The sequence below is a fragment of the Condylura cristata genome, unplaced genomic scaffold (genome assembly GCF_000260355.1).
Source record: "Condylura cristata isolate star-nosed mole 26May11 unplaced genomic scaffold, ConCri1.0 scaffold00025, whole genome shotgun sequence".
Taxonomy (NCBI): Eukaryota; Metazoa; Chordata; class Mammalia; order Eulipotyphla; family Talpidae; genus Condylura; species Condylura cristata.
In genome coordinates this window covers 20,590,845-20,612,201 of record NW_004567126.1, presented here as the reverse complement: position 1 = coordinate 20,612,201, position 21,357 = coordinate 20,590,845, and the positions used below count along the sequence as shown (strand labels likewise).

The 21,357-nt window shown below is 54.6% G+C and overlaps 1 protein-coding gene across 2 annotated transcripts; it reads right to left on the bottom strand.

The window, feature by feature from the left end:
• Positions 1 to 63: 63 nt before the first annotated feature.
• On the bottom strand, positions 64 to 21,259 carry PCSK7 (proprotein convertase subtilisin/kexin type 7). 2 transcript variants are annotated; one of them, XM_004689226.2, is made up of 17 exons: positions 20,774 to 21,259; positions 18,926 to 19,047; positions 17,983 to 18,450; positions 16,777 to 16,911; positions 16,032 to 16,197; positions 14,915 to 15,005; positions 13,980 to 14,034; positions 13,425 to 13,563; positions 12,847 to 12,947; positions 10,257 to 10,424; positions 9,902 to 10,009; positions 9,296 to 9,398; positions 3,559 to 3,715; positions 3,014 to 3,108; positions 2,143 to 2,236; positions 1,805 to 1,922; positions 64 to 1,555 (listed from the first exon to the last, which is right to left on the bottom strand). In XM_004689226.2, exons 3-17 carry the CDS (start codon positions 18,436 to 18,438, stop codon positions 1,211 to 1,213), a joined length of 2,331 nt encoding a protein of 776 aa, XP_004689283.1. In that variant the 5' UTR covers positions 18,439 to 18,450; positions 18,926 to 19,047; positions 20,774 to 21,259; the 3' UTR covers positions 64 to 1,210. The 2 variants fall into 2 exon arrangements, 1 of the variants encoding a protein (XP_004689283.1); XR_001145785.1 differs by lacking the exons at positions 64 to 1,555; positions 1,805 to 1,922 and adding an exon at positions 2,696 to 2,778 and having other exon boundaries at positions 2,160 to 2,236.
• Between the last annotated feature and the right edge of the window lie 98 nt (positions 21,260 to 21,357).

The following is a 21,357-nucleotide window of genomic DNA, read 5'->3' as shown; positions in this document are numbered from 1 at the left end:
GTGATGGTTCCAGCAGTGCGGACAGGCAGAGACCCAGGCTGATAGATCCTGGCTGCTGTCCTCTAAAGGACCCCCGGGCAGAGATGAGGTGGGGGGGCAGTTTTTAGAGGAAGCCAGCAGTGGAAGAAGAGGGTGTGAGTCTTGAGAGCACGCATTCATTTTGGGGAAGCAGAGAAAAGGCGGGTGGATTATGTGGAAGGTTTTATTTTGGAAAAGCTGTGCAGAAAAAAATTCAACAAAATGTTGCTGTGAAAACCAAATCTTAAGCATTAAAAAACAACTCAAATCAACCAAGTAGCTCAGCAGGGGTAGGTCCCAGCAGGGGTAGGTCCCAGCGGGAGAAGGCCCAGCGGGAGAAGGCATCACAGCCCTTCTGGCAGACAGCTGGCCCCAGTGGGCGAAGCCCTTTCCCTGAGCACTTAGCTGAGGAAGACAGGCTGCTCTCAGGGCTGGGGTGGCAGCCGCTGACGCCTGCCACTGACTCCCCTAACGAAGCAGCACAGTCCTGGGGAGCCGAGCACCTCCTTTGCCAGCAGCATTGTACCAATCCATCAGGATGAAGGGTGGGGTGATGGTGAAGGTGTGTTCAAGGCTGGCTTCTGCTCAGGGACCACAGAGGCAGCTGCCTTCAGAGCACGTGAGCTAGGCCTTGACCAGTGCTCTACCACCCCCTCCCAGGCCCCAGGGGAGGGCAGGCAGGTGAGAAGAAGTCGGCTGTTTCTGGGTTCAAGAGGGAAACACATCCAGGTCTCCTCAGCCTCGCCTGCAAGCCTTCCGGCAAGTGACCCGGCAGTGCCCTCCTGAGATGCTCCTCTGGCTATGTCAGGGGCCTTCTCTCCAAATGTGGGTGAGGGCCCTCTGACCCATATCACAGGCCTGCCCAGGAGAAACAGAGATGGTGCCTGGACACCCAGCAGATGGCCAATCTCCTGTCTGAGGTCTTCCCACCAAGCACCCCCGGCGGGCGGAAGATCCTGTGGCTGCCATACTGTCTTCTGACATTGGCCTCCTTCCTCTGTAACTCATGTCTTAAGAGGACCTTTGCCCTCCCTGAGTGTAGTCAGAAGGTGCTCGGCAGCCTCTGGGTTCCAGATGTGAGCCTCAGGACTGACTTCTCCCCTGGGCTTCTGGGAGTTCAGAGCAGCTTCCCAAGCTCCCCCAGTTTGGGGAAGGAATGACCTCTCTGACGCCGAGTTTCTCAGGCCCTCAGTCAGCAAATCTGCTCCTCCTTCCCCTGTAACAGTTCTGGGGGTAGGTGCTGACGAGGGCAGTTTAGGGCACTTCTGTCCTTGCCCAGCAGGTCCGGGGCAAGGAGACTGGTGGTGGTGGTGGGGCCCTCACCCCCTGTCTCCACTCCATCTGCATCCTTGCTGTCACAGAGAGGCACGGATTCAAGTTCTGTGCCCTCTTCCCTGGCTTTTCGGCTTCGCTGGGACCAGTGGCAGGGTTCACTCCTACGATCTGAGAGGGAGGCCACACTCCTCTGGCTCAGGTATACTTCCAGCATGTAGTAGATGGTCCAGAAAATGGTGAAACAGCCTACTAGCACCAGGGTCTGGGGAGAAGACAAGCAGCTACGTCAGGGACGTTCCCAAAGCCCGCTGTCTGCTCAGCCCAGACTGACAACATGCCCAGTCTCTCCCTCTAGGATGGCTGCTCCCACCCAGACCACTCCCCACCCACACCGGCCCCAGGAATGCCTTCTGAGTGCTCAGTGGCCCACATCTTCCCAACCCTGCTTCCCCAAGTCACCCGGAGAATCCCAGCAAGGAGCATACCCTAGCTTGAGTCTTGGCCCTAGTACCTTAAGGGTGTTAGGAGTGATGGTGTAACCATCTTCTTCCGGGATTTTCAGCCCAGGAGGGCAGGGCAGAGTGAAGCCATCATGCAGGTACTTGCCACTCATGGCACTTTCTAACAGCCTGTGGAGAAGAGTCGGGAAGCTCTGCTGAAGCCGGCTCCTCTCCCCCCTGCCCGCGCCCTGCAGCTGGAGGGAGGGAAGCACCACAGCAGAAAGGAGAGGGCGCCCTGTGGGCTTGAGTCGGAGCTGGGAGACTCAGCTGGGGGGCAGAAGGAGGCCGAGCCCCCAGAGCAGACTCTCACACATCTCCCCGCCCCCCAAATGCCCCCACACTTACTTACCTTTGCCTGTCTCGGATGTCCAGGGGACTCCACACAGAGCCATAGAGCGTCAGCTGCCACTGCCGGAGGATACCGGCCTGGCCCGTCTCGTCCCCTAGGGCAGCAAGTGGGCCGGCCATGAGCCATACCAACAGCAGAGGCACTGCTACCTGCCACCCACAGGATGCACCCCCAAGGTCTGCGACCTGTGAGCCCCACAGACCACAGGGTTTCGCAGATGTACCTCACGGGGGTACCCGGAGGGGTGGGGGAGGGGAGGCAGAAAGGTGGTGCTCCAAGGCAGAGAAGTTTTCCCTTTAGCTCTCTTCTACTTGGGGGTTTCACTTGGGATTTTGCTGGGGTGAAAAAAGATGTCTGTCTACTAAATTACAGAAAGGTTTTGAAAGCCACCAGGCCAGTGAATACCTAACTTGACAGGAAGTTGGAAGGGCTGGGTGCCATTTCCAGTCTCCTCACTGAATTCTGTGTGACCTGGTGCAAATTACATCAAACCTCTGGGTGGGTCTCAGTTTTTAAAAAAAAAAAAAATGGTGAAAATTAGTCCTGCCCTTACCTGCCTACCAGGGCTGGCCGAAGGATGATTATATGTGAAAGGACTTGAAATGTGGTTTCAACAAGGAATTTTGTGTTGCTATCCTGAGGAAAAATGGATCAGTCACTTCTCCACGGAACACAAGAGGCAGGATAAATGACACTGTTAGACACCGACGCCATGTTTGGCTTGGGGTTTGGGTCTTGGCACTGGCCCTCGTGGTCAGCGGCAGCCCTGTGTGTTCCACATGCTGCATGGGACAATTTCCTTGAGGACCCTGCGATCCAGAGGGGCCAGGTGTCGACAGGCGGGGCCCTGATGGAAGGGCAGGCGCCTCACCTACATCCCTGATCACGAGTCTGTAGGCGCCTTTCGCTCTCTCCCCCCAGCATCGCACGGTGGAGAAGGTCCAGTCACGGAAACCGTTGGGGTCCCTAGGGGCAACAAGGAGAGGCAGGAAGCAGGGAACTGAAGCCTTCAGCCAGAAGTGGTCTTTCCTTACCGCAGTAACCATAAGGAGGAGCAGCTGTCTGAGCCTCAGCGACTTGGGAGGGTGCCCCAACACTGCCCACCCCTGGGGACGGATGGCTACGGGCTGCCGCCGATGGAGCGTGGCGACAAAAGCACATGTGGACCAAGCACAGGCTCGGGAGTCCTGCAGACGCAGGTTTAGTCTTCGTTTCTCAGGCACCGACTAGTTCAGTGATGCTTCCTCGTGCGTCAAAGGAGGTGACAAAGTCTACCCTGTGTGGCTTTCCCAAGCGTTAGAGAGAGTGGGGGCAAAGGGCAGTGCTGAGTAGGCACCTGCACAGAGCACGCACTCAGGGCTTCCCGCTGCCCAGGGCAGCCGGGCTCGCTCAGGAGGCGCGGGCAGGAGTACGTACGAGTCCATGCTGCGGGGGGCGCCGACCAGGGACATCATGCCACTGGGGCAGAAGAGCTTCAGCTCCAAGCTGCCACGCCGTGGGTGGGTGATGGAAACCGTCACTGCCACGTGCTCCAGGGTCTTCAGCCCCGACATTTCCAGGTCCGTCCTGCTGACTGTGGGAAGTCAGGCTGGGCAGCTGGGAAACCAGCCCCATGAACACCCGTGCCCTCATTTCACTCCCCATACACAGTGACACACAGTCGCCAGGCAACAGCAACCGGCTCTGGGCCCCCAGGGACACTCGTCAGTGGTTGCTTTCAAGAAGTTTCCAATCCAGGTTGGGTCTGGAACTTCAGAGAGCAATGCCTGCTAGCTGAGGAGATAACATGTAGCCAAGACACATGTATGGACCAAAAGGAAGAACATGAATCACTCATTCATCCCAAAGAAGTTACTGAGTACTTCCCACATTCCAGGCGCTGACTAGATGCTGGAATGTAGAGGTAAGCTGGATACGGCCTCAGCCTTCTGCCTGTGGGCTTAGGCAGTCGTGAGAGAAAATGAAGATGAAAATGACATGAAGTGATAGCGTGAGGTGATAGGGGATTCGCGAAGGGGAAACGCCATGTCCAGAGCAGGGGTGGAAATGAACAAGTGTCACACTGAGGGTGACCAGAAAGGCCAGCTGAGATGCTACTGCCTTACTCCAGAGGAGAAGCAGTACAGATAATCATGACGGAGGGGTAACTGCAGTGAAGGGGGAAGAGGAAAGGCGGAAGTGTTTATGACGCGGCTTTCTGTCCTTCCTGATCTACTGGCCTTCTGCTCAGTAGCCCCTCACCACATTCAGGGAAGAGGGCCACCTCCACCTTATCCACCATGACAGCAACGTTCACAGATGACCCGATGTCACATCGCCACATGCCTCTACCTCCCTGACTCCACAGACTTCCCGCGCCGTTATGACATGCCCTGGGCCCTGGCACGATCGGGCACTGCTCCTCTGCTGAGTGGTTTAGGGTTGTGTTACCCAAGCACAGCCAAGTCTCGTGGCCACCAAAATGATTGGGGTAGACAGAGACAGACTGAAAACGTTATTAAGCCAAAATGAAAACTGACGGGCTCTCACAGCCCTGCTGGCACGCTGGGAGCATCCAGTGGACCAGTGGTGGGCGTGTGCACACACACACGGGTGCATGAATGAACCCATGGTCAGCTCTTCAAAGCGAATGCCCCAGCTTTGCTGCACACAGCCTCTGCCCTTTCACTCGCCCCAATTCCCTTCTCGACCCCTTCACTCTCTTCAGCCAGTGCAGCTCCTCTGTCCCAACCGGCTAAGCCCGGCAGCTCCGCTCGGAGCTCTCCTGTCGACACTCACAGGCCCCCTTTGTTTTCCTTGCCGTTCACAGTGACTCTGGCAAGAGTCTAAGAACACTGGGTCAGCCCAAGTGTCCATCTTCCTGCCTGGCTCTTCTTTCCTGCTACCAATGAAAAGCAAACACAAATAAAGCCTGTTTCAACTCTTCACTTCCTTGTGTCCACCAGTGTGAAGGGCGCGAGCCATCCGTCTGAGTCTAAACCCTGCCCTGCCATTTACTAGCTGTGAGAACTGGACTAGTTTCTGTAACTGTAAAATAGTGACAGTAACAACTGGGTTGCTGGAAGGATTTTGTTACTGTACTATGACATCTTACAATACTATATATATTATAATATAAAAAGTATCATATCCTATTAAGTATAGTAGTAAAATGCTTTGAATAGTATCTTATGAATGTTAAGACTACATAAGTACTAGATATCATTTTTTTTCTTTACTGTTAACTTCATCGGTTTATATCTACTCTCTTCTTAACTTCCCATTCATAACATTTTTTTTCTGATCAAAACAGTATAGCGTACACGGTTTGAAAAGGAAATTGGTTCTCAGTGTTTATAATGTAAAAGAACAATCCTTTATTCTCTTTCTATCACCTTTGTGACCCACTCCCTAGAAGTTCTTTGCTTTTAGTTGTTTACCTCCATGTTTCTAAATAATAAGCAGTATTTTGTTTATTTTACAATGACCTCGTAAGTTCTGTGGAATTCGGTCAAGTAATGTACAGTGACTATATTTTATTTCCAGAACAAACTGCTGTTTCCTCCCTTTTAAATTCACATCTCCATCACTGAAGTCTTCCCAAATTGCACAAAAAGAACCACATCACCTTTCTAAATGCTATTTTTTTTTAATGATCAAACAAGTCAGTGCTCCCTTAATACCATCTGACCCCTAGAGAGTCTGTCTCAGGAACCTTCTGTTCCCATTCCATTGGGTCCTTCATTACCTACAACTTCCTCTCTCCCCACAACTTTATTATATTTTCCCATATTAATTAAGTTGGGTTTGATCAATTGAAAATAATTTTCTTCAGAATTTAGAAGGTATTTGGAGGATTTTTTTTTTTTTTTTCAAATGGCAGGTGGTCCCTAGTATCTTCAGAAGCCTGAAAGAAGCTATTGAGGCTTTACAACTGGTGGGCTTCCCTAAAGTTTAATTGCACCCAGACCTGACTCTCCTTGAGCAGTCCCATACATCAGCATGTCTCCTTCTGCCTAGGAATTGTTCCACTTCTCTGTGGAGTCTTCCTGCCTCCTGGCTGCTGGTGCCTGGGGATCTGAACAGCTGGCTTGCTGGAATGGTTTCCCTCACACAGTACATGCCCTGTCTCTTACTTTCTACTGTACCTGGGGTCCCTGGTTCTGGAGAATAACTTTCCAACTCCCACCAGCGTAAGAAAGGGACCTTGCTGCTAAGGCTGGGCCTCTACCTTTGAATTGGTGCCTATTTTCATCTCCTACCTCCTCTGTCTTCTGGACCTCCGTGTCCTGAGCCCTGCGGGGTTCTGGACCACAAATGGGCTTATTTCTTAGCATTCCCCTTGCAGGTATTGGGTAAGCAATTCTCTTAGCCTTGCTCACTTCTCCATTTTCCATCTTCCAAAAATGTGATGGAACCTCTCCTTGGCTGTAATCTCCTCTCCCATTCTCTCTGATCTGGTGCTGAGACCATTTTTATTCTTACTTTGATGATGTTTGAAGAGAAAGCAGAGATAAAAGCATGTGTTCAATTTATCATCTTTAACCAGATAAATATACCTATAAGTATAGAATCTATATGTGTACATTTTTATTACAGAAAATTTCAGACACATACAAAAATAGCAAGAAGATATTCTTAACACTTAGATTCAGTAATTATCACTATAGGGCCAATCTTGTTCCATTTCTGTTCCCCACTTTTTCCCCTTCCCAGGTTCCTTTAACAGAATCCTGATACACTATACAACTTCAGCAGGCTTCAGAATGTATCTCTAAAGGATGGCGCCTTGGAATCTCTTGTGTTCTCTCCTCCCTTTACTGCTAGCATCAGTGGGTGAGAATTTCTTTAGAACGCTACCCAGAGATTAAGCTAAAGTCCAGAGTCCTGAGGGGCAGGAGTCTGGCCTGCAGCCTGCTCTGTAGGCCTTCCCTGAGGGGCAGGAGTCTGGCCTGCAGCCTGCTCTGTAGGCCTTCCTTGTGCTCCTGCTGCCCTGCACGACTACAGTTGCCTGAGGGCCACTGACTCTGCGCATGTGACCCGCAGCCTGACTGTCCACTTTCTCAGCTCCTCTCCTGCTGGGCTTCCGTGACCCCCTCCTGCCCCCAGGGAGGTCGGCAGTTCCTTTGAGAACCTTCTCTGTCTTGCCCTGTGGCAGCGTGGTCTCCCTCTGTCCCATGTCATCACAGCTCACACAGGCCCTCTGCTGCAGACCGACTGCCTCCCTGCAGACCTGTGTGCGGCATGAGGGCAGGAGGCCTGTTTCTCTCGGAACCCCTACCACTTAGGAATGGGCTTGGGGTGAGGTAGTCCTCACGTGGCTGTTTACAGCCACCTATAACTTAGTTCCTCGGTCACAACTGCCCCATTTTAAGTGTTCAACAGCCTCATATGGCCAACAAATGGAAATGCACAGTGAACATTTTCATCATTGTAGATCATTCTACTAGACCACACTGCTCTGGAATCTTAGGGTGTGTCACCTCCTCTTCTGCCTCAGAGATGTGCCTCTCCCTCAACCTTACACAAAATTTACTTGCCAATTCTCGGACACCCAGGCCTGGGTGGGAAGACTAGCTTGTCTCCAGGGAAGAGGTTCATTGACTGTCTGGACCTCCCTTGTTCAGCTCTATCATAACTGGCCACTTCCTTCCACCTCCCAGCCTGCCCACCAGCTTGTGCTTTCTGTTCTGTAAACGGACAGAGGGAAAGACTTTCACTGGCCTCAGAAGTCAGCAGCAGTTTTGCTAGCCTCCAAACCGATGACAAACCTCACCTGCAAAACTTCCGGTGTCTGCCTCCCTCTCATCCTCTGTCTTCACTACTCCACCTCCCAATCCCCATCGCCATGACGCCTGTCCTTCTTTCTCCCGTTTCCCAGTGATGACCCAAGCAGTTGCCACATGCTTTATCCCTGGGGAAGCTTGTCAGCGTCGGGGGTAAGGAGGGACTCGCTGGCTAGCGCAAAGCAGATGACCATGCTGGAAAGGCCCCCAACTCTTCAAAGTCAACTCCCTCATCTGAGGGGTGTGACTGTGAGTCAGGCCTGGCGGGGAGTACCGTTAAAAGGCACACTATCTCCCAGACGCGTGAGCACAGGGCCCGGGGTTCCGACAGGACTGCATTCCTGGGAAGGTTCCTGTACTTCTCGGCTTCGGCTGATGTTTCATGCCCTTTCCGAGACAGCATTCCTTTTAGGGGAAATCCATGAGCTGGACCCATGGATGTTCTTCCACGTAGAGGGAAGCTGGGCCAGAGCTGGCCAGCGGGAGGGACAGAGCTCTCCCTGAGGAGCCTCCACCCAAGGGATGCTGCCGCTGTCCACTGCCCCTCCCTCTGAGCACTCCTCTGGCCAGTCCTCCCTGTCACTGCTCTGCTTCCTAGGAGGATGAGGAAAGTGAAGAGGACTTCCAGCTTGGGCCAAAGCATGACATGCTTCACACACACACACAAGAGCCAGTAACTTTGTCAGAATCTCATGAGGGAAGAAAAAAAGTCTCCAAGGAGCGGAGGTGGACGAACTCGCCAGGGCAGCTGTGTGAACAGCAGACACGCTCCTCTGGCGCCAGCACCCCCGCCAGCTGCCATCGCTCTGGCACGGGGTTCAACCTCCATGCGCAACAGGAAACCATGTCTCTGACTTACAGACCTCTGATAAGCCCAGTCTCCTGGGCATGATGGAGGCGGGGGCAGAGGACCTACCTCCCTGTCTGGGAGACCTCTGGCTTCCTGTCTGCCCCGCAGCCCCACGGCCCCCTTAGTCTGTATCAGACAAGTCTGAGGATCAAAGAAAGTCCCATCTCCTTTACTTCACCCAAAGGCCACCAGGCTGAAGGGTTGTCTGGCAAGTTCTTAGCATGGAAATGAAAGGAACTTCTTTCACCTCTTGCCTCTTGCCCCACGTCCCAGTTCTCCTGCCTGCCTTTCTAATCCGTTGCTCAGCCCTTTCCACTACCAGTAACTCAGGAGAAAGGTCTTGTTTAAGCAGCCAGGGGGCCAGCCAACTCAGAAGCAGCAACATGCCCTAAAATGGTCAAAGAAAACTCCACAGGTTTGGCTGGCGCTCAGCTCCTAAGGAAGGGGTAGAACTGGGCAGGAGGATGAGTTTAACTTCCCTGTCACCCCGCCCCAAACCTCAGGCCCAAGATTAACCCCCTTTTTGCTGACTACTTACCATTCCACAGGACCTCCAAGGAGCGGGGGGACAGTGGAATAGCCTTGTTCTCTGTTAACACGGGACTGACATAGGAAGCCAAGTAAGGGACAGATGTCCAGACCTAGAAAAGGACAGCGGTGGTGAGTGAACAAACACTGATGTCACACACATGCTCTGGCTACTATGATCCTTCGGGCCCAGAGCTCCTTTCTGTTTTTCCCTCTCCTCATCACTTTCTTTTGCTCCCGGGGCTCCAGCTGACAACCTGGAATGCTCCCCGGGCACCAGATCGAGGAATCGGAGGAAATGGTTGTATCCGGGTGGCATGATGGGAACCAGGACTTGACCCCTCCCCCCCAGCACCTTCCCCTGGCCCTCCTCAGAGAGTCCCGTTATACTGGGGCCCTGTTTACTCTCTACAAATAGCCTGGCAACTTCAATTATAGTCTTGAGCCTGTGTCTTCATCCAGTCGGGGTGACGGTCAAGTTAATGAAATGGTTGAACACATGAGATGAATGAACGACCACTGATTAAGCACTAGTGATGTCCCAGGCAATGTTTTAGGGGTTTGGCCCCCTCCTGGCTTCTCCCACAGGGCTCACTGCTCTGCTGGCACCAGTCACCTTCGCGGCATTCACGAGCCTCCAAGCATTCAGCAGTCCAAATCCGTGCTGGTGGCTGTGGCTGAAGCCGGCCTCGTTGGTGACCCAGTCTGCACGGCGATCCTCATACTGAAAGGACAGAGGTGCTGGCTGGCCTCTTGCCTTTCCACTGTCACCCGACAAATGCACTGGTCTTCCTGCTCACCCTGCTGCCACCCCCCAGACTCCCCGGGGGAGAGTAGGAATGGGTTCCCCAAGGAAAGCTGAGGTGAAAGAGCAAAGCCCTGTGATGTCACTGCTAGGAGAGTTTGTTTCGAGAGCAGGAGCAGTGGGGTCGCGGGATCCAGAGTAAAGGCCCAGCCAGAGTCCTCCTCACCTGGGTGGCTGTAAAGACAATGATGTGCTGGACGTCCCGCCATGTGAGGCAGGGCCGCACCTGCAGCATGAGGGCGACCATGCCAGCCGCCAGCGGGGCGGCCGCTGAAGTCCCTGTGTGGCCCTCAGTGCAGCCTGTGCCCTTCTGCAGGTCCCAGTCGGTGGTCACCTGGCAGGTAGAATGGAGAGGGCAGGGTTGGACACTGGCGGTGGGGGGTGCGGGGGTGCGCCTCAGACCCAGGCTCTCAAGTGGGCCCTTCCTGTGAGAGCTGACTCTCTGACCAGAGGGAGGGCCACAGACAGGCAAGACAAAGGGGTTCTCACACCTCCTAGGCTTCGCAGACAGTCGGGGTACCAACCGTTAAAGAGTCGCTTGTGAGGGTCTGCCAGTGGGGGCAGGAGGTGGGGAGGGCCTGCTTGCAGAGGACAGCGTCCGACTCCTGCTCCACTGATAACCAGTCGCCAGGCCTCTGCCCCAGGCTCCGCTCCAACTTTCCAGCCCCCGCGCCCAGAGGCAGTGGTCAGGAGCTCTGGGCCCCTGGCTGGAACTGGGACAACAGTGACGGCACCGTTTAAGAAGTCCAGCTCGGGAGCTCGGCGCTAGGGGCTGGAGCGACATCAATGAGAACAAAGCGAGTGTGTTCCCACCAAAGGGGAACCAGTTCCTTGCCCACCCCGTGGCTTGCCACGGGCTTAGTGTCTGCACTGCCTGCCTGTCTTGGCCTGTGGCGATGGACAGGACAAACTGTCCCCGTGTTCTGGGCCATCACCTCAGTGTGGCTCCAAAAATCTTCCTTTTCACCTGTGGTTGAGGCAGGAGGTGAGAGCCTGGAAGTGGGGTGGAGCCTTTCTGGCATCACCTGGAGCTGTTGAAGCTGAGGGTCCTGTCTTAATCTGCACCCCCATGTGACTCTTTGGACCCTCAGCCCATGGTGCCAATGCTAAGACCAGAGAACTGTTTTTCCTTGCTTTTCTCTGGGCTGGATACCAGGGTGCTAATTTCTGCCAAGAGCTGCCTTTCTCCATTGTTCTCAGCCTCCCTCCCAGCTCCCCCAGCTGTTACAGCAGCTGATATAACTGTCACTTGGACGCCCTGCACGCCCAGGAGAAAAGGGGTTGCAGCCTCAATGAGAGGGCAGCCTGGTCTGTGCCAGGGAGCGGGCTGCTTTCTTCCTGTTAAGGAAACAGCCTCACAGGGAGCCTAGTACGCCGCTGGGAGGCCTGTGAATGTGCCCAGCGAGGCAGGAGCCCTGGAAGCCACTGCAAAGACTGGGAGCTGCCCCAGGTCACCACGGGGTGGGCACTGTCACCAGCACACCCTGCCCATAGGAAGAGGCACCCATCCAGGGGGTGTCTGAAGCAAGGCATCCCAAAGAAGGGAACCTGGCTAAGCAAGCTCTTTCTGGACCACTTACAGTTCAAATGGTGGGTGACGTAAGGAGTGGAGTGAGGAGAGAAGCCGGCACCCCAGGTCAACAAGAATGGTTATGCCGGGGAGCCTGCCCAGGACGGGGCTGGGCAAGGTGAGCGGCTCCCGCTGAGTCCTGCCTGGGCCAGAAGAGCATAGTATGTTCCTGCTCTTCTTCCTCAACCCCTGCCCTGGGGTGGGGTACCCTCTGCGCCATACCCCAGCCTGCTCAGCAACGTCTCTCGCCTTTTTCCTTTAGTCCACTTCTCTATTCCCTGAGGTGCAGGGTTAGGTTGGGGTTAGCTGGCACAGAGCCTTGGAACATTGTGTTGACCAGAAGTCAGCTATTGGCAAAACAAAGTTTCAGTTTTGGAAAATGAATCTGACCCCACAGGAAGACGATAGAGTCTAGTTGCCGGGGACCCTAGGGCACTGGAGAAATGTGAAGTCTGACATCACCTGGCTCACACCCCCTCACCTGGAGCCCCCAGTCCCCACACTACTGGTCACAAGCAGCAGGGGGTTCCCTGAGGGGTGATGTGCCCAGCCCTGGCTGGAAGCAGCGGGGGCGGAACTGAGCCAGCAGGCGCAGGCACTTGACCCCAAATTCTTTGAAAGCCTCCCGGAGCGGGAGACGCTCCCCCTTGCTCCAGCGTTGTTTGCTATGGCTCCTGTTCTGCTCCCAGGAGAGAGCTGCCTCTCAGGCAGACGTTTTTCTGACCCCTTTTCTTAACGCACCCCATAACAGCAAGCACCTGCTTCACTCCGGAGGAGGGGAAGACCAGGACTCAAGGCATTTACACCAGGGCTGAAGATGACTTTTTTTAAGCCCATGAAACTTAACCAAAGTGCAAGTTCTACCAGGGAAGATATTTTGAAAAGAAGTCATTTCATCGATGGGATGCTTAGTAGTTCCCATAACAATGTGAATGGGGCAAGTTAAAAATTTTAAGGTCAAAAAAAAAAAAAAAAAAGTACAAAATGATGTAAAAATAAACTGTTATAAAATTAAAAAAAAATTTTTTAAGGTCAAAACTATGGACACAGAATTAGTTGGTGTCCCCAGTTCTGGTTGCCTAGCAGTGGGAGACCTTAAGGCCCAGCTCTGCTGAGGGGCAGGACAGGAGAGAGCACAAACAGAACTGCAGGGGCCGGGAAGGGTAGGAGCCTGGGGGGCACTTACGATGCTCCGGAGCATCTTGTCCCCCCCACTGAAGGTGACGGCCAGCATAGAGGCGCACTCCTCTGCGTAGAAAGGCATCCGCCCCTCCTCATCCACGGCTCCTGGGGACAGAGCGGGGAGACGGGGGCTGAGACGAGGGTCTGGCCTGAGCGCTGTCTCCCCTGCCACACCCACTTGCGTGCCATTCACACTCATCGCCCTCCACACTCGAGGCATAAGTCATGCCCTGTGGCCACTGGGGCCAGACGGAGAAGGCCAGTCCTGATCTCACATCAGGGAGGAAGCCGGGTTTGTGGTAACACGTACACGCGCTGGCAGTGTGTGGAAGGGAGCCCAGGCCGGGAGCGCTGTTAGGCTAGTGGGCCGGGGGCTTCGCGCAGGAGGCCGGTGTCCTTGGGGAGAGAGGCTGGACAGGGCAGTGGCGGTGGGGGTGGGGGTGGGGGGCTGCCTTCCCAGAGCATCCTGAGGCCCTGGGATCCTCTGAGAGCAGAGCCCGCCCCTCAGGAAGACATGTGGAAGATGGGGTGCAGCGGACACGCGACTTGGCGCTGCGGCACAAGCGAGCCAGCAGGCGCTACCTATGGTGACGGTGTAGATGGAGTTGGCGTAGCCGTCGTAGTTGCAGTTGTCGTTGTGCTGGCCCCCGTTGCCGCTGGCGACCACGAAGATGCTGCCGAAGCCCTGGCGGCCGGCGATCACCCCATGTTGCAAGGCAGCCTGAGGAACACAGACATTTGGGGACCAGCTGGAACTCACAGAAAGACTGATACTGCCTACGTCAATTGTCCTCTTTCCCCTTCCAGAAAGAAAAGGGGAAATTTTTCAAAGTGCATTGGGCACGGACAAAAGGGATTTAGATATGGACACGAGAAGGAAGGAAAGCTGTCAGCTGAGAGACCGCTCGAGAGCTGTGTCCTGCTTTTCACACTGGCTGGGGTCGAGAACTGGGAGCCTATCACAAAGTCAAAGCGAAACAATCTCGAAGTGTTGCTCCATTTCGTTCACTACAAGCCACCATCTTCAGCTGAGCTGGCGGGAGACATGGCACAGGGCTGGCACTGCCACTGGGGCTGGGGAGTCAGAGGGAGCGACTCGTAGTAGTTCTTCTAGGATGAAATTCAGCCTTTGGTTACCTTTCCGAGCTGATGGGGGCCATCCACTGTCTTTCCATCATCATCTGGTCCCCAGCTGTTGAGAAAGACCCAGATGGAGAAGTTGGAGCAGGACATGGCTGCCTGCTCTTCTGCCCCTCCCTCTGCTTCTCCCCAGCCCCCAGTCTCAGCTGGCCACCCCTCTGCCTGGCTCTGGCCTGGGTCCCCTGATTATCAGGCTGCCAAGGTCTCTGCTGCAAAGAGGAAAGCAGAACCATGGGCGAAGCTTCCTCTTCCTTGGAAACATTTCCAGGATAGGGCTACTTTACTTGCCCTCAGATCCTTTCTTGGGTCCCAGGGAGCAGATGGGACAGTGGCAGAGGGACACAGGGCAACCCCTCTCCTGATCTAGAGACCTGCTATTAGGCTTGATGGCAGAGCACCCACGAAGTAAGTACTCAATGGGCCTGGGTCTCACTCAGGCTGAGTTCTTTGTTCTTCCTCCGAGAAGAAGCAAACCTTGTGGATAATGCCATGGATTTGGGGAGTACGGGTTGGGGAAGAACAGGGGCCATCAAGGCCATGGGGCAGTTTCTCCTTATACTCACCCCACCCCTGCTATCACATGACCACCTGTAGGATGGCAGGGGCTGGCACCCAGTGTTCAACATAGCTACGCTTGGAGAGGAAAGCGCCCTTTCTCAAAGAGGCCTTATGAGTTTATGAAACAAATAAGCAGAGGGCAGGATGGAGACTCTTCACAAGGCAACCCGATAAACGGGGTGACCTGAGCTTAAGGCTGAGCACCCCGTGACTGGGGGTTGGAAGAAATGAGGGCAATGGCCTGGGGGGCTCACTCGAGTAAGGAGTGCCCTGCCCGGATGTGCCTGAATCGGCCCATTGGTTCCTTTGGTGGAGGGTCCGTCCCGGATTTTCCCACCTCTTTCCCCACCCCTCCTCGTCCAGGGTCTACTCACCTGCAGCTGTAGATGTCATTGATCTGATAGTGCTTATTGAAGGCCACGGCCTCCATGCTGTCAGTCAGGGGTCCGTCCAGCACCCGGATACCTAAACAGTGAAGTCACACCCACTCCTAAATAATGCTGGTCCCCCAGAAGGGGAAGTGGGTGGTGGGGAGCCTCCCGAGGACTTAATTTTCTTTCTAAGTTTCCTTGCAAACTGTGGTATTTATATACCACGCGGATGTACCTATCCAGATTTTTTTTAAATGTGATACAAAATCTCTGACTCTCAGGCTCACAAGGTCTGGTGGGAGGAGTCATAGGCTAGAATGTGGGAAGCCAGGGCTCCTCATCTGTATCTCTACAACACCTGCACGGTGTCAACAAATGGTACTCATTATCATTAATAGTTCCACAGAAGTCTAGTTTTTTCCTCTAAAATGAAGAGGGTCCCATCCTAGTGACCATGCAGGTACAAAGGGGTCTTTCAGCCGGAACTTGGGCACTGAAGTTTCTGGCTCCCTCTGTAGCCTCCCAGAAAGGGCGGCTGCCCTCTGCTGGAGTCTAAGTGGAATGCAGCCAATCAATTCAGTATGTAGCTTCTAAGGACTTTGAGAGTCCCGGGGAGAATCTCCCCATTCACTCCCTTCACCTTCAAGTCCCAGAAACAAAGGAACTGTAAAACAACCCCGGGGCAGGGGCAGGGGCAGGGCTGCTTAGGATTCTTGAAAGGATGGAGAACAGATGGCAACTGGCAGACCGGCAGAAGGCCCGGGAGCTGGAGTGCTGGGAGCTGGAGAGGGGCCTCCACGGACACAATGGCAAACGGTGGAAGGGCAGACGGGAAGGCAATGAATGATGAAAAAACAGGCATCACAGATAGGGAAAAAGAGTTATCATTACACCGAGTTGGGTCACTGATGGGGCAAAGCCATGATCAGAGCAAGTGAAGAAGAGACCGAGTAGGTGTGGCTAAGGCCTCCCCCGCATCCGGACTATCTCTACTTTGACCCGTTTCATAAAGTGGGCTTTGTTGCAAACCTCTACCCTGGAAACCGTCGATCAAGTGACAGATACCGACCAGAAGCTACTGGGAGGTCGGGGTCGGGGAGAGGGCCAGATGGCGAGGCACCTGCAATGCGGCTCCCGAAGGCCACTCCCACGGCACAGAAGCTGTTGTTGGGCACAGCAGCGATCTCCCCGGCGCAGCGCGTTCCGTGGTGATTGCCATTCTCCACGTCTGGGTGCGGCATAGGGTCCGGGTCATTGGAGTTGAGGTCATAGCTGCCCTCGGGGCACTGAAACATGGGGGGAGGCACCATGTGGCCACTCATGGTTCAAAGGGTTCGGGTCTTGGGATTCAGGGAGAGCAGGTCTGTCTCTTTCTATATGGGCTACCAGATAGCGGGGGACACTGGGGCAAAGCTCAGAAGTGTCACTGCTCTCAGGAACACTTCTTTCTTGTCCATTTTAGACATGGCAATTGCTCCATGTCCTGGGAAACCAGGGATTGAGAGATTTAGGGCTACTTCAAGGCCAGGCTTTGGAAAGAATAAAGTGCTAAAGCCTGGTGGGGGAGGGTGGGTGGGGAGTTGCCTACAGGAGCCATTTGGTGCTCCCGAGGGAAGGCAGCAAAGACAGGAACCAGGAAGTAGGCATGGAACCAGGAAGATCCTCTCCCTTGCTGGATGGGGGCCACTCTCTGTCCTTGAACTGCCATCCTGGAAGGCTAGGGGAAAAGGAGGACAGGCAGGACACTCGGGGGCTCACCCTATGACCTCCAGGGTAGGGATCAAGCCTGAGAGGACACTAAAGAGGAGGTAGCTATGGGAGTAGGGGCATGTGTGTGTGTGGGGGGTCGTTCCAGGGCCGCTCACATAGTTAGGCGCGATGTCCTGGATGGTGTGTTCCACGCCGTCATCCACCACCACCACGGTCACCCCTCGTCCAGTGACATTGCGCTCCCATACACCTGTCACGTTGATGTCCCTGCCAGGACTCCGCCTGTTATTCTGCAGCAGAGACAGGGTGACGAACTGTTGTCAAGCCTTGGGTGTCCAGTGACACACGGCACCACCTGCAGAGATAAGGCTAAGGCCTGCAGCCCCTCTGGGCCACTGTCGAAGAGCCAGACCGAGGCTGTGCGCCGAGAGGTGCAGATGAAGACAGAGACGGGGGTGGGGGGGGGTGAGGGGGACACAAGAGAGAGTTTTGTCCTGCCCAGGTCTCTAGGAAGGCTTGGCACCATTCATGCTGATAAAGGGCCGTGGTGACTAGGGCAAAGAGATGGAGAGGGTAACTGCTATGCCAGAGCTAGTGTCTAAAATGCTCTACTAATGCTCTGCAATAAAAATATTATTAACAGAGAAAATAATTCCAAAATGAAGAGCAAATTGCAAAAAAAAAAAAGACCCAAAATGGGGATCTTCATCCTGGAGCCCCCATGCTCACCCTCCATGGCAATTTCAATCTCTTCTAAAAGTGTCACTCTAAATCCATCAATCTGGAATCTCCTAATCAGCCCCAGTGAGGTCATCTGCGTAAAGCACCCCAGTCCCCTGAAATTATCTTTTCTTTTGTTAATACTCTGTCCCTCCCCCTGTCCCTAAATGCTCTCCATTTTATGGAAGCCCTTGCAATAGGTAGATGAGGATGCTGCCTGTTTAATCAAGTCAAGCAGATATTTAAATTGACTTTTGTTTTAACAGCATTAACACCATGGTGTTTATCATACACTAGGCACCACTCTATGTGCTTCAGACATATTCAATCTTCTTCCCACCTGCAACTCTGCAAGGTAGGTACTACTAGAGTGTCACCTTACAGATGGGAAAACTGAGGCCCAGCGCAGTTAAACAGCTTGCCCAAGGGCACAAGGTGGAAAGGGCACAGCTGAGCTGGAGTCCAGCTCCCCCGTCCTAAGCACTGCAGCCCCCCGGCCCTCTAGCAGCGCACTGGGAGGAACCTGCAGAGATGTCTCCTTGGGCACAGATGGGGGCCACTGAAAACAAACAGTGAGAAGCCCAGAAAAACAGGCGGTCACAACATCTCCCTCTGAAGCTCAGACGGCCGCCTGGGCTCACCAGGTGCCACTGCTGCGGGTACTTAGGGTCGTTGAAGTGAAGGCTGCGCTTGGTCCGCTTCAGCAGCGTCTGCTCCGAGTGCCAACGCACAGCTTCATGCTGGGTGAACGCAGCCTCCGCCCGCTTCCGGATGGCCTCCACCTGCTGGTCCTGCCCGTGCCCAGCGGGCTGGACGAAGAGGTAGTGTCCCTGGAGCTCCCCGATGCGCCCGGAGTTCACCAGCCCTACTGCCCGGGCCAAGGCATCTGCCTGCTGCTCCAGAGTCTCCACCTTCCCCTCGTCTTCTGGGCTGTCCAGATGCACAGCCCAGCTTAGCCCCCCCGGCTCCTGGCCCCCAGGCCCACCAGCCCCTGCCAAGCCCATAACCCAGGGAACCAGTAAGAACTCCAGCCAGAGGCAGACGGGCAGGCCCAGGGGGGCATCCAAGTGTGGCACTTTCTGCCTCCCCTTCGGCATCAGAGCAGCAGGCTGCAGACAAGAGAAAAAGAGACAGCAGAGATAAAAGAGCTGCAAACTGGGAATCAGCAGTGACTGACTGAGCCACTGACGTATTATACCTGGAAAGCCCAACCCACTCTTTCAAGTATTAAACATTTGAGCCCCTTTTAATTCACTTTTATCACTGCCTGACAAGGACAAGTCCCCAGACAGAGCGGGCCAGCACTAACCCCAGTGGACAGCTCCACGGCATGACGGGCCACTCCCCATCTCACCAGATAAGGGAGCAGAATGTCCAGCGGCTAAGGTAGCAGGCTGCTCCTTCTGGCCGTTTCTACAGAAGAGCTGAAAGTCCCATCACTCCCGTCAACTACTGGCAGAATTAAGACTGCTCTGCAGGAGAGACCCTCTACCCCTTATGAGAGGGTACACAAGTCTTTCCCAAATTGAGTGCTCAGTCCAGTTGTTCTCGGGGCTCACTCCCCCCATGGGGCCCCATTCTCACCTGGACACTCCTTGTGGTTGGGCTCCTGGTCTGGCTAACCACCTCACACTCATTTTGTGCCAGTGGAGCAAAGGCATCACTTGCACTGTCGGCAGGGTTGACTCTGAGCACAGACAGCAGACCTGGGGGCCCCAAGGAGAGAAGAAATGTTGTCCTCCCTAGCCCAGTGGAACAAATCAAGGCTAACCGTGAACCCCATGACCAAAGACAGTGGCCTACGATCAAGTATCATTTCTAGGGAACCTCAAACAGATTACAAACTGGAACAGAAAGGTCAAATCAGGACACAACCCAGAAATCCTACTTGTCTTAACATTGACACCACACTCCTTTCTTTTTCCTCCAAATGCCTGGAAGAGGGCTTCAACTGTGATCCAAGACTTCTCTTGAGAAAGTAGGCAGAACTGTGCCCCAGAAGTCCAATGGTAGTTAGCTTCTGGGGTTGTGGATGACAGCAGAAGGCCAGGGAGACAGGGAGAGCCCCAGAATGCAAGAGAAAGGGAACAGGTGTAAAGGACAGGAGGCACGTGGAAGGGAAGAACTGCCCGACTGCAGCAGTAGAGGGTGCCTCAGTCATTGGCTCAGCTGGTTGGCTTGGACATGAGGAATCAGATTCCAGCTTTGGGTGTGCCACCCATGGTAAACAGAAGAACCATGTTAGAAATGGCAGGCACCCAGGGGGACAGGGACAGGTGAAAGGAAGGCAGACGTGTGTACTGCAGGCTCATTGGTGGCTGGGCTCCTTTAGAGGCACCTGCTTTTTTTTTTTTTTAAGATTTATTTTATTTATGCATACAGAACTGGGGTACCGGTGCGGTGAGAGGACTGACCAGAGACAGAGTAAGGAGCAGAACAGACAGACTGACTAAGTACACTGCTGAGGGAAGCAGCGGGCGGGTCAGGAGAGGTCTGCTGCAGCATGTGGGTCATCTCCAGGGATGGTATCGAACCTGAGCTGAAGAGGCTGCTGCCAGCTTGCAGTGCTGCATCCTAACCTGTTGCGATACCAGGGAGGGTCCTAGAGGCACCTGTTTCTAAAGAAGAACCCACATACATATCCAAATGGATTTGACTCAAAACATTACAGCAAAATGGGTATTTGAGCCAAGACTCTTTGGAATAGAAGAAGGGAACTTTACTCCCTCTAACATTTCTTTTCCTTTTTTCTTTCTCTCTTAGCTTCCCAGGCATCTCTCTCTCTCAAATTCCTCCTACCTTCCAGCACCCTCAATGGTCCCACTGGACACCCTTGATCTTTGCCAGTCTGCACACCTTACTAACTAAAACAAAAATTCGATTGATTGCCAGAAAGTGAAACACCTAAGCAGGCTTCTTTAATCTCAATAGTCCCAGTGATTTCCAGAAGAGAAGTGAAACCCGACCAAATCTTTCCCCAGGGGAGAAGGGAGACTCCTATCCCAACTTCCCAGGGTTTGGGACTGGAACTTTAAGTGCCTTCTGAAAGCAGATCTCAATCTCATCCCAACTGGTAAGCATTTTTAGCTGCCAAGGGAGGAGGACTCCGTTAGGCAGTCCAGATTCTAGATTCTGCTCCCAGAGGCTGTCCTCGCTCCCTCTGCACCCCGTTCCTGCAAACCAGGTTGCGGACAGGGATCGGTTTCATCGACTTCCCCCACTTCGGTCCTACTGCCGTATGCAATGTGTCCCTCTCCTCGGAGGGACCCACACCACCCTGGAATGGAAGAACCCGGTGCCTCGTGTCCCTGGCCATCCTGGGCCCCGGACTGAAGGCGCCCTCTGCGCAGCTTCCTCATCCTGACACCGGTTCCCCCCAGTTCCAGACTCTCCGACTTCCAAAGCGCCGTCCCCACCGAGTTCCCAACTCACCGGCCGGGCCGCAGCTGCTGCCGCCGCCTCCTTGCGGAAACTCGCGGCTTCCCGGGAGCCCCAGTAGTCAGTGACAGTAGCATCACTTCCGCCCGGCGGCGCAGCCAATCAGCGGCGCGTCCTCGGCGGGGCGGCTCGGCCCGGAACAACCGGCGCCGGGGGGGCCGGCACCTGGGGCACCCTCCGCGGGGAGAGCGGCGCGCGGCGGTGGCGGGCTTTCCCCCGCGGGCCGCCCCGCCCCGAACGCTCCGGCATCTTCCAGAGGGGTCCTCCCCATCGGGACCGTCTCCTCCTCCATGGCGTCCTCAGAAAGGAGCATCTCGGTTACGATCTTTATAAACACCTCGAGCCTCCTTTCCCTCGGACAGCCACGGCCCCGACAGTCCCTGTAACCTTCCCGGAGGGGCTCCTTCCTTCACTAGGGTCTTCTTCCATGTCGCGCTCGGTCCGCTCTCCCTCCCTGCGCCTTGGGAGAGCCCACGTGCATCTTAGGGAGCTTCTGCGGCGACAGCGTCCCCTCGACGATGCCAGCGCTGGCCACCAGGGGGCGCCGTCGGGGGCGGCGCGGTGCCACCGGAGGCCTC

Coding starts and splice junctions, on each gene's coding strand:
- PCSK7 (XM_004689226.2), bottom strand. CDS start 18,438: ATGCCGAAGGGGAGGCAGAAAGTGCCACACTTGGATGCCCCCCTGGGC. Junction 10,425..12,846: donor ACAAGATGCTCCGGAGCATC/GTAAGTGCCCCC, acceptor TCTACCTGCCAG/GTGACCACCGACTGGGACCT. Junction 2,237..3,013: donor ACTCGTGATCAGGGATGTAG/GTGAGGCGCCTG, acceptor TTGCTGCCCTAG/GGGACGAGACGGGCCAGGCC.